The sequence below is a fragment of the Arvicanthis niloticus genome, chromosome 10, assembly GCF_011762505.2.
Source record: "Arvicanthis niloticus isolate mArvNil1 chromosome 10, mArvNil1.pat.X, whole genome shotgun sequence".
NCBI classification, from domain to species: Eukaryota; Metazoa; Chordata; class Mammalia; order Rodentia; family Muridae; genus Arvicanthis; species Arvicanthis niloticus.
Genome location: NC_047667.1, coordinates 7,820,592 through 7,838,911, shown reverse-complemented (window position 1 = coordinate 7,838,911; position 18,320 = coordinate 7,820,592). Strand labels below are relative to the sequence as shown.

Below are 18,320 nucleotides of genomic sequence, written 5' to 3'. Positions count from 1 at the left end.
AGGAGGGGGATGGGATAGGAGGTTTCTGGGTGGTGGGAGGAAGTAGGCTAAGGGGATAAAATCTGAAACGTAAATACTACAACCAATTTTAACAAGCCAGAAAAAAGTTGTGAGAACCAACATCTTTTAAAAAAATGTCAGCCCCCTGGTGGGGGGGAATTTTTTTTCTTGATACTAAAACTTGTTCTGAGAGTTATATATTGCAGAATACACAGCCTTGGTGTATCTACTCATCAAGCATACTGAGCAGACCTGCCCAAACCTCCGATGTCCTAGAATTCCATCTGGATTCAGTGAAGACACAGCATCAGAGGATTATCAACTTACTCTTCCCCCCACCCCTCTTCTAAAATCTCAACGCCCTTAATCAGCTTGAAGAAGTTAAAGAAGAGTCAGCACCCCTATTCCCTGAGCTTGGGGACTAATGTGGTTAATAATGGTCTGTCTTTCTAGGGACAAGTAGTGGTTTTGTTGGAACAGGGAGGATTAGCTAGGACTTATTGCATAGCCATAACCTATTGGTAGAAATCTGTATAATTATTATCAAGATGAATTTATAAATTCTTAAATGGTACAGAATTTACTTTGATTTCAAATTTAAGGTTTTCATTGGTACAAGCCTCTTATTAATATAAAAATGAGATGAATATTGATACTCCCATGGGCATTGTGCCTGTATAACACATGTAGGAATACAAGGCCTAGACTCAGCCCTTTTTTAACTTTTTTAACTGATTTGGGACAGTTAACCTATGAGTTAAGGGACTATAGCAAACGCATGGTTTTGAGTTTATTGTTAGGGTGTTTTCCATATCTTATTTAGAAATAGCTGAGAGGAGTGAACAGACAACAGTCCAGGTTACCTTACATGGATAGTTGGTTTTCAAAACATCAGAAGTCCATAGAACTGACGCTACAAATATTTCTATATTAATGTTCATTTTGATTAGAGACCTGTCTGCTCCTGACAGCTTCCTGTCATGGATTCTAAAAAGAAATTGAGCATCCTTGGAGTTACTCCAGTTGTGTGGTGACAGCCACTAGACAAGAATTGCCTCTCTCCATCTACAGACAAATTACTGTCCAGAAAAGGACACACTTGCAGAATAGTCGACTGATTATATCTGCCTAGACAGAGTAATCAGCACTTAATAATTCTGCAGCACTAAGGTCTGTCAGATGATTCTGGGCCAGAAGGCTGAAGATTTGATGCTCCAACATTCGGTAGTATAGGGGCTTTCCAGGTGTTCAGCAGTCTCTATAAATTGGCTAAGTTTTGTAAGCTATGTTTAGTGCTTCCCATAACTTCAGTTAACTCACTCATTCTGGATTTCTGATGGGGTTGAATACCTATAGTCTCATAGCCAATCCTGGCTATTTACTTTGAGAGAAAAGATCTGAGTAGATGGTTTTCAGCTGACATTCATTCTAAAGCCAAAAAAGCCAGGATCAAAAGTAAGTGTTTTAGTTAGAAGAGATGACAGAGGTTCTGGTTAGTCAACAAAATGGTGGACTGGGTATTAGGACTATCTTGTACCTCACTGGTACAATTAGGAATAAGTATGTTCTAACTGTATTTTGAGAGAAAAGTTTTACTTTAACAGGAAGAGTGATTTGTAGGAGGAGCTAAGTGGGAAGGAGTACTGAGAGGAAGAGATGGAGCAAGGAGAGAAGATGAAGAAGAGGAGAAGCTAGGTGATGAGAGAGAGAAAGAGAGAGGAGGCATGGAGGCAGATGTACACATGTCTCCACCAGTCAAAGATAGTTTTTATATCTAGGTTGTGTATTGGGTTACGCTTCTGAGTGAGCATTACCAAACTTATAAATCCTTTGATTAACATTTTTAAAAAATTGTATAAAAACAAAACGGAAAGGGGGGCATGGGACAGGGGTTTTCTAGGGAGGAGAAATGGGGAAAGTGGATGGCATCTTAAATGTAAATAAAATATTAAAAAAGAATTCTATATGCAGCACACATTGTGATTATCAATAATTTAGTTTGGCCAAAGGAGAATTTGTCATATTAAAGCTTCAACACTCTCCTTCCAAAATGGGTCCATATAGGATTTTCCCTAGAGCAGAAGCTATGTTCACTGAAATGCCAGTCCCTTAAGCCACATAACTCACACATGCACACATATGCACACACACACACACACACAGAGAGAGAGAGAGAGAGAGAGAGAGAGAGAGAGAGAGAGAGAGAGAGAGAGAGAGACTCAAAAAACCTCAAGGATTCCTTGGTGTACCATATATAATCTTCCTAATTACTGTCTGGTACTTGTCTGAAGCAATCAAATTTATCATTTTTTGAAGTCTTTCTATTGACCTCATCAATCAGAAAATAAAAGATACCAGGTACACTCTGGGGACTCCCTACTGCCAGTTGTGGTTCTAAAGTCTAGGGCGATGTGTGGGTTCTTCTACCTGCATTTTGCCTGTATAACACATTTAGGAATACAAGGCTTAGACCCAGTCCTTCTTTAACTTTTTTAGCTGATTTGGGATGGTTAGCCTATGAGTTAGGAGACTATAGCAAATTCATAGCTTGGAGTTTATTGTTAGGGTGTTTTCCATATTTTATTTAGAAATAGCTGAAAGGAGTTAACAGACAACAATCCAGGTTACCTTACATGGATAGTTGGTTTTCAAAACATCAGAAGTCCATAGAATTGACGTTACAAATATTTCTATATTAATGTTCATTTTGATTAGAGACCTGTCTGCTCCTGACAGCTTCCTGTCTTGGCTTCTAAGAAGAAATTGAGCATCCTTGGGGTTAAGCCAGTTGTGCGGTGACAGCCACTAGGCAAGAATTGCTTCTTTCCATCTACAGACAAATTACTGTCCAGAAAAGGACACACTTGCAGAATAGTCAACTGATTATATCTGCCTAGTCAGAGTAATCAGCCCTTAATAAATCTGCATCACTAAGGTCTGTCAGATGATTCTGGGCCAGAAGGCTGAAGATTTGATGCTCCAACATTTGGTAGTATAGGGCCTTTCCAGGTGTTCAGCGGTCTCTATAAATTGGCTACGTTTTAGAAGCTATGCTTTGTGCTTCCCATAATTTCAGTTGACTCAGTAATTCTGGATTTCTAAAGGGGTTGAAGACCTATAGTCTTATAGCCAATCCTGGCTATTTACTTTGAGAGAAAAAATGTGAGTGGATGGTTTTCAGCTGACATTCATTATAAAGCCAAGAAAAAAGCCAGGTTCAAAAGTAAGTGTTTTAGTTAGGAGAGATAACAGAGGTTCTGGTTAGTCAACAAAATGATGGACTGGGTATTAGGACTATCTTGTACCTCACTGGTACAATTAGGATTAATTATGCTCTAATTGTATTTTGAGAGAAAAGTTTTATTATAACAGGAAGGGTGATATGTAGGAGAAGCTAAGGGAGAACGAGTACCGAGTGGAAGAGATGGAGTAAGGAGAGGAGGAGATGAAGGAAAGGAGAAGCTAGGTGATGAGAGAGAGAAAGAGAGGGGGCATGGAGGCAGATGTTCACATGTCTCCACCAGTCAAAGATAGTTTATATATCTAGGTTGGGTATTGGGTTACACTTCTGATTGAGCATTACCAAACTTATAAAGCCTTCATTAACATTTAATAAAAAAATAAAATAAAAGATATGGATGATACCATCCAAGCATAAAATAGAGACTAATCCAATAAGGCAGTATTAATAAAAGACAGTTGGAACATATTTATTAATATTTATTAATAACTGTAAGAAAGAAGAGACTAGTTTTAGGTTAAAAATTAGTCTATAAAAGCTTAAACACCACAATAATCATCACAAAGTATATATCTCACAAATCACAGTATTCTACCAAACTAAATTATACAGAACTTTATGCAAGAGGTTTGTATGAAAATGTACAATGATATTTTTTGGCATAAATGCTTACAATTTAAAATACAAGTTTGAAAATTTATTCTATATCACCATTAATCAATGATGTCAGATTAACACTGGGTGAAAGATATTTTCATATTTTATAGTTATTAAAACAATTTAAAATGAATATTTGTCATTTCTGAGTGAAAATATTTCCAATTAATACCAAGTATAAGACTAACCTGTGGGAATTGTCTGATAATGAGTAAGGTATCAATACTGATTACATACTTACAACAATATTTCTCTTTTTAAATAACATGTTTCTATATAAATATTCAGAAAGCAACTACCTATCAAGTTAGTCTGCTATATTGATGGATTTCATCCAAAGTTTGAGCTTGTGAACTAAATGATTTGCCATATAGTTGACATTTTTAAGGTTTGTCTCCAGTATGCATGTTGTGCTATGTTTGAGGACATGATTTCTGTGAAAAAAAATTCACAACCTTTAAATAGTAATGCTTGTCCCCAAAATATATTCTGTGGTGATCTTGAAGGAATGGGGACAAGAAAAGTATTTCACACATTCATTGCACTTGGAATAGGAAAGGCTGCTTTCCATAATACATTCTTTGATGCACATGGAGAGTTGAGGACCAGGTTAAAAAAAACTGACTACTTTCTTATTCAAGAAGACTACCTCTTGTATGGATTCTGTAGTGAACTTGAACATTTGAGGATGGGATAAATGATATTCCATGTTCATTATATTTGTAACATTTATGTCCAGGAAGGATTTGGTGTTGAACTTTAAGATCTGAGAACTGTGTAAAAGGTTTGCCACATTCAATGTATTTCTAAGGTTTATCTCCATTATGGATTCTATGTTGAACTTGAAAATTTGAGGAATCTGCAAATGATTTCACACACTTATATATTTGTAAGTTTTGTTTTCGGTGTGAATATTTTGGTGAACTTTAAGTTGGAAAACTGATAAGTTATTTTCTACACTTATTTTATTTATATGGTTTATCTCTAGTATGTAATCTATTGTGAGTTTTAAGACTTGAAGACTGTGTAAAAGTGTCCCCACACTCATCCACTTTTTAAGGATTGTTTCCAGTATGGATTCTATGGTGAACTTTAAGATCTGAAGACTGTGTAAAACATTTGCCACATTCATTACATTTGTAAGTTTTGTCTCCTATATGAATTCGATAGTGAACATGAAGATGTGAGGACTGTTTAAAACATTTTCCACATTCATTACATTTGTAAGGTTTGTCTCCAGTATGGATTCTGTGGTGAACTTTAAGTTTTGAGGACTCCTTAAAAGATTTCCCACATTCATAACATTTGTAAGGTTTGTCTCCAGTATGGATTCTGTGGTGAACTTTAAGTTTTGAGGACTCCTTAAAAGATTTCCCACATTCATAACATTTGTAAGGTCTGTCTCCTGTATGGATTCTATGATGAGCCTTAAGATTTGAAGAGTGAGTAAAACATTTGCCACATTCATTGCATTTGTAAGGTTTGCTTCCAGTATGGAATTTATGATGAACTTTAAGACATGAAGAGTGAGTAAAACATTTGCCACATTCATTACATTTGTAAGGTTTGTCTCCAGTATGGATTCTGTGGTGAACTTTAAGTTTTGAGGACTCCTGAAAAGATTTCCCACATTCATAACATTTGTAAGGTTTGTCTCCAGTATGGATTCTGTGGTGAACTTTAAGTTTTGAGGACTCCTTAAAAGATTTCCCACATTCATAACATTTGTAAGGTCTGTCTCCTGTATGGATTCTATGATGAGCTTTAAGATTTGAAGAGTCAGTAAAACATTTGCCACATTCATTACATTTGTAAGGTTTGTTTCCAGTATGGAATCTATGATGAACTTTAAGGCATGAAGAGTGAGTAAAACATTTGCCACATTCATTACATTTGTAAGGTGTGTCTCTAGTATGGATTCTATAGTGAGCTTTAAGATTTGAAGACTGTGTAAAACATTTGCCACATTTACTACATTTGTAAGGTTTGTCTCCAATATGGATTCTGTGGTGAACTTTAAGGTTTGAGGACTTGTTAAAAGATTTCCCACATTCATAACATTTGTAAGGTTTGTCTCCTGTATGAATTCTGCGGTGAACATGAAAAGTTGATGATTGTGTAAAAGATTTTCCACATTCATTACATTTGTAAGGTTTGTTGCCAGTATGGATTCTATGATGAACTTTAAGACTTGAAGACTGTGTAAAGCATTTGCCACATTCACTACATTTGTAAGGTGTCTCTTGAGTAGAAATTCTGTAGTGAGCCTTAAGATTTGAGGACTCAGTTCTCTCAGGAGAAGTATCTGGAACTTCCTGATCTGTTTCAGGAATGAAACCATTTTTTCTTGCAAACAGATGATTTCCATAATCACATATATCACACTCTTCACTGGCATCTCTATATTCCCAGAATTTGTTTCTATGTAGAGGTGAAAGTTCAATACATGCAAATTTTTGTGTTATTTCCTTCAAAAAATAATCCTGTGTAAATGCCTTTGTGAATAGGTTCTTGGTATGATCACAAGATAGACCTGAAATTAATGAGATCATGTCATTATTTGACATTTTACAATTTGCTGGAAATGATACACATGCATAATTGAAGAAATATCAGTAACCTGAGGAGAATCATAGCAAAAGCATACAACACAGAACTGCAGTAATTTTATTCCAAAGAAACAAATGCCAAAAATATAATATAATGTGTTAGGAGATATTTCATGAAATATATATATATATATATATATATCCATCATCAATAATTATTCCGTATAACAGATAACTTGAAACAAACTTGTTGCAACTATCATGCAGTAATAACAAAAGATATCTACTCAGTATGAAATTCAATTACCAATATAGATGCAAGTAATTATTCCAAAGACAGAATAATTAAAAAAGGAACTAGAATAACTTTATTGGAATAGAATACTACTGTAAAAGTAAATAATAGATTTAGTATCAATAAGACTATATATTAAAAATAAGGTAATAGAGCACTGAGCAGACCTTGGGTGGCAGCTCTGCCTCCAACATCCAAGAACCCAGAGAAAGCAGGGATCCCAGGTGCTCGAACTCAGGCAGTATCTTAGGTAAGCAGACAGCAGGGCCTGCCCTAAACAGGGAGTAACTGGGAACCAAAAGGACCCAGGAAGTCACTCCCAGCCTGGAACACTGGTTCCTTCCTGTCTGGGCCAGAGCACTGAGCAGACCTTGGGTGGCAGCTCTGCCCCCAACATCCAAGAACCCAGAGGAAGCAGGGATTCCAGGCGCTCAAACTCAGGCAGTATCTTAGGTAAGCAGACAGCAGGGCCCGCCCTAAACAGGGAGTAACTGGGAACCAAAAGGACCCAGGAAGTCACTCCAGGCCTGGAACACTGGTTCCTTCCGGTCTGGGCCAGAGCACTGAGCAGACCTTGGGTGGCAGCTCTGCCCCCAACCTCCAAGAACCCAGAGGAAGCAGGGATCCCAGGTGCTCGAACTCAGGCAGTATCTTAGGTAAGCAGACAGCAGGGCCCGCCCTAAACAGGGAGTAACTGGGAACCAAAAGGACCCAGGAAGTCACTCCAGGCCTGGAACACTGGTTCCTTCTGGTCTGGGCCAGAGCACTGAGCAGATCTTGGGTGGCAGCTCTGTCCCCAACCTCCAAGAACCCAGAGGAAGCAGGGATCCCAGGCGCTCTAACTTGGACAGTGTCTTAGAAACTAGTTCTCAGATCTGAGGCCTAGATCAGACCTCTGCCAGGTCTGCTGTTGTGTGGACCCCGGATTCCACCTGAGACATACTGGAAGTTCCACTCAATCCAGATCCACAGAGGAACAAATGAACTCAGAGCTTCAGACAACGTTTCCTGAGATATTCTAGAGGAGACACTGCACCCAGAACTGCAGACACCTAGCTGGACTACTACCTTGGAGGCACCATATCCTGAGGCATCCTAGAGGTACCACTATAATCAGTGCAGCTGGAAAAGATCACAGAGACATCTGGACCCCTAGGAGATCAGACACAAGCTAGATAACTGGAAAGACAGGCTTCAGTCAGAGACAGCAAGTACAGGCAGCACTAGAGTTAACCAGATGGCAAAAGGCAAGAGCAAGAATGTAAGCAACAGAAACCAAATTTACATGGCATCATCAGAACCCAGCTCCCCCATCAGAGCAAGCCCTGAACACCCCATCACACCAGAAAAGCAGGATTAAGAATTAAAATCACTTCTCATGATGATGATAGAGGGCTTTAAGAAAGACATAAATAACACTCTCAAAGAACTTAAGGAGAGCACTGGTAGACAGATAGAAACCCTTAAAGAGGAAACACAAAAATCCCTTAAGGAATTGCAAGAAAATGCAACCAAACGGGAAAAGGAATTAAACAGAACCATGCAGGATCTAAAAATGGAAGTAGAAACAATAAAGAAATCACAAAGGGACAATACCCTGGAGATAGAAAACCTAAAAAAAAGATCAGGAGTCATAGACACAAGTATCACCAACAGAATACAAGAGATGGAAGAGAGAATCTCATGTGCAGAAGATACCATGGAAAACATTGACACAACTGTCAAAGAAAATGCAAAATACAAAAAGCTACTAACCCAAAATATACAAGAAATCCAAGACACAATGAGAAGGCCAAACCTAAGGATAATAGGTATAGATGAGGGGGAAGACTCCCAACTAAAAGGACCAGTAAATATCTTCAACAAAATTATAGAGGAAAACTTCCCTAACCTAAAGAAAGAGATGTCCATAAATATACAAGAAGCTTACAGAACTCCAAATAGTTTAGACCAGAAAAGAAATACTTCCCGCCATATAATAGTCAAAACATCAAATGTACAAAACAAAGAAAAAATACTAAAAGCAGTAAGGGAAAAAGGCAAAGTAACATATAAAGGCAGACCTATAAGACTTACACCAGACTTCTCACCAGAGACCATAAAAGCCAGAAGATCCTGGACCGATATCATACAGACCCTAAGAGAACACAAATATCAGCCCAGTCTACTATACCCAGCAAAACTGTCAATCATTATTGATGGAGAAACCAAAATATTCCATGACAAATCCAAATTTACACAGTATCTCAACACAAATCCAGCACTTCAAAGAATAATTGGTGGAAAACTCCATCACAAGGAGGGAAACTACAACCTAGAAAAAGCAAGAAAGTAATCTTCCAAAAACCCCAAAAGAAGAGAGTTACACAAACATATCTCCACGGATGTTAGGCCAGAAGCTTGGATTATCGAAGACTCAACCCACAGGCCACATGAAGCTCATGAAGAAGGAAGACCAAGAAGGGATGCCTCAGTTCTACTTAGAATGAGAAATAAAAATGCTCAAGGGAGCAAATAGGGAAACAAAACATGGAACAGAAACTGAAGGAGGGGCCATCAGGAGACCTTTCCACCTGGGTATTCACCCCATGTACAGCCACCTAATCTAAATACTATTGTGGATGGCTGGAAGTGCATAATGTGAGGAACATGATATAGCTGTCTCCTTAGAGGTCTGCCAAAGACTAAAACACTCAGAGGACAATGTTCACAATTAACCACTGATATGATCAGGGGTTTCCCAATGGAGAACTTAGTGAGAGGACTGAAGGAGCAGAAAGGGTTATTGACCCCAGGTGGAAAGCAACAATACCAAACAACCAGAGCCCCCCAGGGTCTAAACCACCAGCCTAGGAACACATAGGGAGGGACCCAAGACTCCAGAGGTATATGTAGGGGAGGATGGCCCTGTCAGACATAGGTGGGAGAGGAGTTTCTTGGTCCCATAAAAAAAAATGAATGAAAAATGAATGAATGAACACACAGTGGGGGGGGGATGTGAGGGCAGGGAGGGGATAGTGAGGGGGGTAGGTGTGGTCACTGCCTCATAGAAACATGAGGAGGGGGATGGGATAGGTTTCTGGGTGGTGGGAGGAAGTAGGCTAAGGGGATAAAATCTGAAACGTAAATACTACAACCAATTTTAAGAAGCGGTGAAAAAAAAAGTCTTCAGAACCAACATCTTTAAAAAAATGTCAGCGCCTTGGGGGTGGAAATTTTTTTTTTCTTGATACTAAAACTTGTTCTGAGAATTGTATATTGCAGAATACACAGCCTTGGTGTATCTACTCATCAAGCATACTGAGCAGACCTGCCCAAACTTCTGATGTCCTGGAATTCCATCTGGATTCAGTGAAGACACAGCATCAGAGGCTTATCAACTTACTCTCCCCCCCCCACCCCTCTTCTAAAATCTCAACGCCCTTAATCAGCTTGAAGAAGTTAAAGAAGAGTCAGCGCCCCTATTCCCTGAGCTTGGGGACTAATGTGGTTAATAATGGTCTGTCTTTCTAGGGACAAGTAGTGGTTTTGTTGGAACAGGGGGGATTAGCAAGGACTTACTGCATAGCCATAACCTACTGGTAGAAATCTGTATACTTATTATCAAGATGAATTTATAAATTCTTAAATGGTACAGAATTTACTTTGATTTCAAATTTAAGGTTTTCATTGGTACAAGCCTCTTATTAATATAAAAATGAGATGAATATTGATACTCCCATGGGCATTGTGCCTGTATAACACATGTAGGAATACAAGGCCTAGACTCAGCCCTTTTTTAACTTTTTTAACTGATTTGGGACAGTTAACCTATGAGTTAAGGGACTATAGCAAACGCATGGTTTTGAGTTTATTGTTAGGGTGTTTTCCACATTTTATTTAGAAATAGCTGAGAGGAGTGAACAGACAACAGTCCAGGTTACCTTACATGGATAGTTGGTTTTCAAAACATCAGAAGTCCATAGAACTGACACTACAAATATTTCTATATTAATGTTCATTTTGATTAGAGACCTGTCTGCTCCTGACAGCTTCCTGTCGTGGATTCTAAAAAGAAACTGAGCATCCTTGGAGTTACTCCAGTTGTGTGGTGACAGCCACTAGACAAGAATTGCCTCTCTCCATCTACAGACAAATTACTGTCCAGAAAAGGACACACATGCAGAATAGTCGACTGATTATATCTGCCTAGACAGAGTAATCAGTCCTTAATAATCCTGCATCACCAAGGTCTGTCAGATGATTCTGGGCCAGAAGGCTGAAGATTTGATGCTCCAACGTTCGGTAGTATAGGGGCTTTTCAGGTGTTCAGAGGTCTCTATAAATTGGCTGAGTTTTAGAAGCTATGCTTTGTGCTTCCCACAATTATAGTTAACTCAGTCATTCTGGATTTCTGACTGGGTTGAAAACTTATAGCTATTTACCATAAGAGAAAAGATTTGAGTGGATGGTAGTCAGCTGACATTCATCCTAAAGCCAGGTTCAGAACTAAATGTTTTAGTTAGGATAGATGACAGAGGTGCTGGTTAGTCAACAAAATGATGGACTGGATATTAGGACTATCTTGTACCTCACTGGTACAAATTGGCATAATTATGCTCTAATTGTATTTTGAGAGAAAAGTTTCATTTTAACAGGAAGGGTGATGTGTAGGAAGAGCTAAGGTAGGAGGAGTACTGAGAGCAAGAAAAGGAGTAAGAAGAGGAGGAGAAGAAGGATAGGAGAAGCTAGGTGATGAAAGAGAGAAAGAGGGGGGAGACAGGGAGGCAGATATTCATGTATCTCCACCAGTCAAAGATAGTTGTTATATCTAGGTCGGTCAGTGGGTTACACCTCTGATTGAACAATTCCAAACTTATAACGCTTATGATTAACATTATTTTAAAAAAATGTATAAATGCAAAAAGGAAAAGGGGGCATGGGATAGGGGTTTTCTAAGAGGGGTAGGGGGAATGGGGAAAGGGGATGGCATCTGAAGTGTAAATAAAATATCTAATAAAAATAAATAAATAAATAAAATATAAAAAAATAAGGTAATAAATACAATAAAATTTTTAATGTTTCAGGTAAAAAGCATGGCACATGCATGAGAAAAAGGATTTTAAAATGTGCACAAACCCTGTGGAACAAAATACAACATACAGAAAAAGCAAGTCATGCCTTGGGTGAGCAGTGAATACAGAGCAAATATATAGAAGAAATTGATAGATTAAAGAAAAGGTAGCAAACAAGAAATTTATGACACAAAACATCCTGGAAATCAAGGATACTATGATAAGACCTAAGGTAAAAATTATAAAAGTAGAAAACTGTGAAGAGCCCTTCCACCCCTCTCCGGATCCATCCCGGTAGAGGGAGCAGACACCCAGTGGGGTCTGCACCCTTGGGGACATTGTATCCTGAGCCATCCCTGGAAGTCCAGTGCCCTCAGGGAGACAGGTAAGGCCAGTGGCACACCGCTCTATGCACCAGACCCACAGCTTGGAGTAGGAAGCTCGCAGCACCCCCCCACAGGTACCCAACCCCCCTCCACGAAACTCCACTCCCCTTCCCCCCTCTCCAGATCCATCCCGGTAGTGGGAACAGACACCCAGAGGGTCTACACCCTTGTGGAACCTGTATCCTGAGACATCCCTGAGAGACCAGTATCCTCAGGGAGGCAGGTAGGGCCAGCTGTGCACCACCCTACGCACCAGAGCCACAGCTGGAAGTAGAAACCTCTAAGGACCCCCCAAACCAGGTACCAAAACCCTGTCCTTGTGGAATTTCACTCCCCTTCTGCCCCTCTTCGGATCCCAGTGGCAAGAGCGGGCATCCAGTGGGTCTGTACCCCTGTGAAAACTGCATCCTGAGTCAGCCCAGAGTGGCCAGTGTCCTCAGAGAGGCAGACACCCAGTGGGTCTGCACCCTGATGGAAACCATATCCTGAGACATCCTAGAGAGGCCACCAACCTCAGAGCAGGGGGCACCATACCCAGAGTCATCCTAGAGAAGCCACAGAACCCAGAGCAGCAGTCACCTTATCCTGAGACATTCTAGAGGAACCACTGAACTCAGAGCAGCAAACACCTAATTGGTCTGCTCTCAAGAAGACACCTTACCCTGAGATTTCCTAGAGGAGACACTGCACTCAGAGCATCTGGAGCTTGGGATCATAGGATCACAGAGACATCTGGACCCTGAGGAGTTCTGATACAAGCCAGATAACTGGAAAGACAGTCCCCAGTCAGAACCAATGAGAGAGGGTAGCACTAGAGCTAACCAAATGGCAAAAGTCAAGTGTAACAATGTAAACAACAGAAACCAAAGTTACTTGGCAACATCAGAACCCAGTTCTCCCAACATAGCAAGTCCTGAACACCAAATCACACCAGAAAAGCAGGACTCAGAATTAAAATCACTTCTTATGATAATGATGGAGGACTTTAAAAAGGACATAAACAACACTCTCAAAGAATTTGAGGAGAACACAGGTAAACAGGTAGAAGCCCTTAAAGAAATGCAAGAAAACATAACCAAACAGGTGAAGGAATTACACAAAACCATCCAGGACTTAAAAATTGAAGTAGAAACAATAAAGAAATCTCAAAGGGAGACTACCCTGGAGATAGAAAACCTAGGCAAAAGATCAGGAGTCATAGACGCAACCATCACCAACAGAATACAAGACATAAAAGAGAGAATCTCATGCGCAGAAGATACCATGGAAAACATAGACACAACTGTCAAAGAAAATGTGAAATGTAAAATGCTCCTAACACAAAACATCCAGGAAATCCAGGACACAATGAGAAGACCAAACCTAAGAATAATAGGTATAGATGAAGGTGAAGATTCCCAACTTTAAGGGCCAGTAAATATCTTCAACAAAATTATAGAGGAAAACTTCCCTAACCTAAAGAAAGAGATGTCCATAAATATACAAGAAGCCTACAGAACCCCAAATAGACTAGACCAAAAAAGAAATACTTCCCGTCACATAATAATCAAAACATTAAATGTACAAAACAAAGACAAGATACTAAAAGCAGTAAGGGAAAAGGGCAAAGTAACATATAAAGGCAGACCTATAAGAATTGCACCAGATTTCTCACCAGAGAATATAAAAGCCAGAAGATCCTGGACTGGTATCATACAGGCCCTAAGAGAACACAAATGCCAGCCCAGACTACTATGCCCAGCAAAACTCTCAATCAATATTGATGGAGAAACCAAAATATTTCATGACAAATCCAAATTTACACAATATCTTGCCACAAATCCAGCACTTCAAAGGATAATTGGTGTAAAACTCCAACACAAGGTGGGAAACTACAACCTAGAAAAAGCAAGAAAGTAATCTTCTAACAACCCTAAAAGAAGGTAGCTATACAAACATAACTCCACTGCCAATAACAAAAATAACAGGAAACAACATTCATTTTTCCTTAATATCTCTTAATATCAATGGACTCAATTCCCCAATAAAAAGACATAGACTATCAGACTGGATACATAAACAGGACCCAACATTTTGCTGCATACAGGAAACGCACCTTTGTGAAAAAGACAGATACTACCTCAGAGTAAAAAGTTGGAAAACAATCTTCCAAGCAAATGGTCCAAAGAAAGAAGCGGGAGTAGCGATTCTAACATCAAATAAAATCGTTTTTCAACCTAAAGTAATCAAAAAAGATAAAGAAGGACACTTCATAATCATCAAAGGAAAAATGTACCAAGAGGAACTTGCAATTCTGAACATCTATGCTCCAAATGCAAGAGCACCCACATACATAAAAGAAACTTTACTAAAACTTAACCCATACATTGCACCTCACACAATAGTAGTGGGAGATTTCAACACCCCACTCTCAGCTATGGACAGATCATGGAAACAGAAACTAAACTGAGACACAATGAAACTAACAGAAGTTATGAACCAATTGGACTTAACTGACATCTATAGAACATTTCATCCTAAAACAAAAGAATATACCTTCTTCTCAGCACCTCATGGTACCTTCTCCAAAATAGACCATATAAGTGGTCACAAAACAGGCCTCAACATACCAAAAGATTGAAATAATCCCTTGTACACTATCAGAACACCATGGGCTGAGTCTCATCTTTGACTTGGACAAAAACAACGGGAAGCCCACATACACGTGGAACTGAACAATGCTCTACTCAATGATAACTTGGTCAAGGAAGAAATTAAGAAAGAAATTAAAGACTTATTAGAGTTAAATGAAAATGAGGACACATCATATCAAAACTTGTGGGACTCCATGAAAGCAGTACTAACAGGAAAACTCATAGCTCTAACTGCCCACAAAAATAAAATGGAAAGAAAATACATTAATAAATTGACAGTACACCTGAAAGCCTTAGAACAAAAAGAAGCTAGTATACCCAAGAGGAGTAGATGGCAGGAAATAATCAAACTCAGGGCTGAAATCAACCAAGTTGAAACAAAAAGAACTATACAAAATATCAACAAAACCAGGAGATGGTTCTTTGAGAAAATCAACAAGATAGACAAACCCTTAGCCAGACTAACCAAAGGGCGCAGAGACAGTACTCAAATTAATAAAATCAGAACTGAAAAGGGAGACATAACAACAGAAACAGAGGAAATTAAAAGAATCTTCAGATCCTACTACAAAGGCCTATACTCAACAAAATTGGAAAATCTGGAGGAAATGGACAATTTTCTAGATAGATACCAGGTACCAAAGTTAAATGAGGAGCGGATACACCATCTAAACAGTAGCGTAACCCCTAAAGAATTAGAAACTGTCATTAAAAATCTCCCCACCAAAAAAAGTCTGGGGCCAGATGGTTTCAGTGCAGAATTCTATCAGACCTTCCAGGAAGACCTAATATCAATTCTCTTCAAACTATTCCACAGAATAGAAACAGAAGGAACAATACCCAATTTGTTCTATGAAGCTACTATTACACTCATACCTAAGCTTCACAAAGCCCCAACAAAGAAAGAGAACTATAGACCAATCTCTCTTATGAATATTGATACAAAAATACTCAATAAAATTCTTGCAAACCGAATCTAAGAACATATCAAAGCAATCATCCATCATGATCAAGTAGGCTTTATCCCAGGAATGCAGGGATGGTTCAATATTTGGAAATCCATCAATGTAATCCACTACATAAATAAACTCAAAGAAAAAAAAACACATGATCATCTCACTAGACCCTGAGAAAGCATTTGACAAAATTCAACATCCCTTCATGTTAAAAGTCTTGGAAAGATTAGGAATTCAAGGTCCATAGCTAAACATAGTAAAAGCAATATACAGCAAGCTAGTAGCCAACATCAAACTAAATGGAGAGAAACTTGAAGCAATCCCACTAAGATCAGGGACTAGACAAAGCTGTCCACTCTCACCCTACCTATTCAATATAGCACTGGAAGTCCTAGCTAGAGCGATTAGACAACAAAAGAAAGTCAAAGGGATATAAATAGGAAAGGAAGAAGTCAAAATTTCACTATTTGCAGATGATATGATAGTATACTTAAGTGACCATAAAACTTTGGCCAGAGAACTCCTAAACCTGATAAACCACTTCAGTAAAGTGGCTGGATATAAAATCAACTCAAACAAATTAATGAAACTAGAAATTATCATCCTGAGTGAGTTAACCCAATCACAAAAGAACACACATGGTATATACTCACTGTTAATCGAATGTTAGCCCAAAAGCTTGGAATAGTGAAGATTCAACCCGCAGACCACATGAAGCTCATGAAGAAGGAAGACCAAGAGGGGATGCCTCAGTTCTACTTAGAACGAGAAACAAAAATGCTCAAGGGAGCAAATAGGGAAACAAAACATGGGACAGAAACTGAAGGAGGGGCCATCAGGAGACCATTCCACCTGGTTATTCATCCCATGTACAGTCACCTAAGCTAGACACTGATGTGGATGGCTGGAAGTGCATGCTGTCAGGAACATGATATAGCTGTCTCCTTGGAGGTCTGCCAAAGACTAACACATTCAGAGGACAATGCTCACAGTTAACCACTAATATGATCAGGGGTTTCCCAATGGAGAACTTAGAGAGAAGACTGAAAGAGCAGAAAGAGTTTGTGATTCCAGGAGGAAAGCAACAATACAAAACAACCAGAGCCCCCCTGGGTCTAAACCACCAGCCTGGGAGCACATAGGGAGGGACCCGTGACTCCAGCAGTGTATGTAGGAGAGGATGGCCTTGTCGGGCATAGGTGGGAGAGGAGTTTCTTGGTCCCATAAAAAGCGAACACAGAGTGGGGGGGGGGATATTAGGGTGGGTGGGGTAGGTGTGGGCACTGCCTCATAGAAGCATGAGGAGGGGGGATGGGATAGGAGGTTTTTGGGTGGTGGGATGAAGTGGGGTAAGGGGATAAAACTGAAAGGTAAATATAGTACCCAATTTAAAAAATAAAATAAAAGAGATATTAAAAAGGGAAAAAATAAAGAAAAAAAGAAAAAATAGGAGATTTAATAACACAAAGGGAAGGATTTAGAAATTTAGGAGGCAGTTTATGTTAATGGAAACAGCATCATAGAAACTGGAAAATCACACCCTCAAAGAAGCACAAGGAAGCAGGGATGGGATAAGGGGTTCCTGGGTGGTGGGGGGAATGGAATAAGGGGATAAAATTTGAAATGTAAATATTACAACCAATTTTGAAAAGGGAAAAAAGAAAAAGAAAAGAAAAGTTGTTAGAACCAACATCTTTTTTAAAAATGTCAGCCCTCTAGGAAAAAAAATTTTTTTTCTTGATACTAAAACTTGTTCTGAGAATTGTATATTGCAGAATACACAGCCTTGGTGTAGCTTCTCATCAAGCATGCTGAGCAGACTTGCCCAAACCTTTGATGTCCTGGAATTCCATCTGGATTCAGTGAAGACACAGTGTCAGAGGCTTATCAATTTACTCCCCACCCCCACCCCTCTTCTAATATCTCAACACCTGTAATCAGCTTGAAGAAGTTAAATGTTGGGGACCACACTAGTCCCACGTTCGGGTGCCAAAAAATGTTGAGGCCCAAGCTGCCCCACTTTGGGCAGCCAAAAATGTTGCAGCCCTCTCCACTCCATGCTTGGCAGCCACTGTATCCCGGCCCAAGCTGCCACTCCAGTCCAAGGGTCGGGGTTCAGCAAGAGAGAGAGTGAGGACAGACTCGAAGAATGGAGATCAGACAGTGTTTCAATCCTGTTTATTCTGCAGTCTCTCTTCCTAGTCCAAGTCCCAAGTCTTGAGTTCCTAGTTCCTAATTCCTAGTGGTACTCCTTGTTGTTCTCTTCCGAGTGTCTAATGTCTATTCCTACTCCTAGTGTCTGAACCTGTTACTCCAAATAGTTCTCTCTATGTTGTACTCTCTAAAGTGTCTGATTCACTCATCTCTTCTGTCTGCCTCTCGCCTTTATATGTCTCACTTCTAAGCTATGCCTCTAAGTCACACCTTTAATCATGCCCTTAGATCTTGTATCTAAATCTCTAAGTCACAATCTTAAATTACACACCTTTAATCTCACACACCTTTAATCTCACACACCCAAGGTATCTAAATCAAGATTATCAGAGTGT

At 39.3% G+C, this 18,320-nt stretch overlaps 1 protein-coding gene across 1 annotated transcript in view; it reads right to left on the bottom strand.

The window, feature by feature from the left end:
• Positions 1-4,238: 4,238 nt before the first annotated feature.
• LOC117716429 (uncharacterized) overlaps positions 4,239-18,320 on the bottom strand; it is a 51,490-nt gene continuing 37,408 nt past the window's right edge. The window contains exon 4 of the mRNA XM_076941736.1: positions 4,239-6,218. Within this exon, the coding sequence (XP_076797851.1) occupies positions 4,954-6,218 (1,265 nt within the window). The 3' untranslated portion in view covers positions 4,239-4,953. The remainder of the gene's footprint in view (positions 6,219-18,320) is intronic.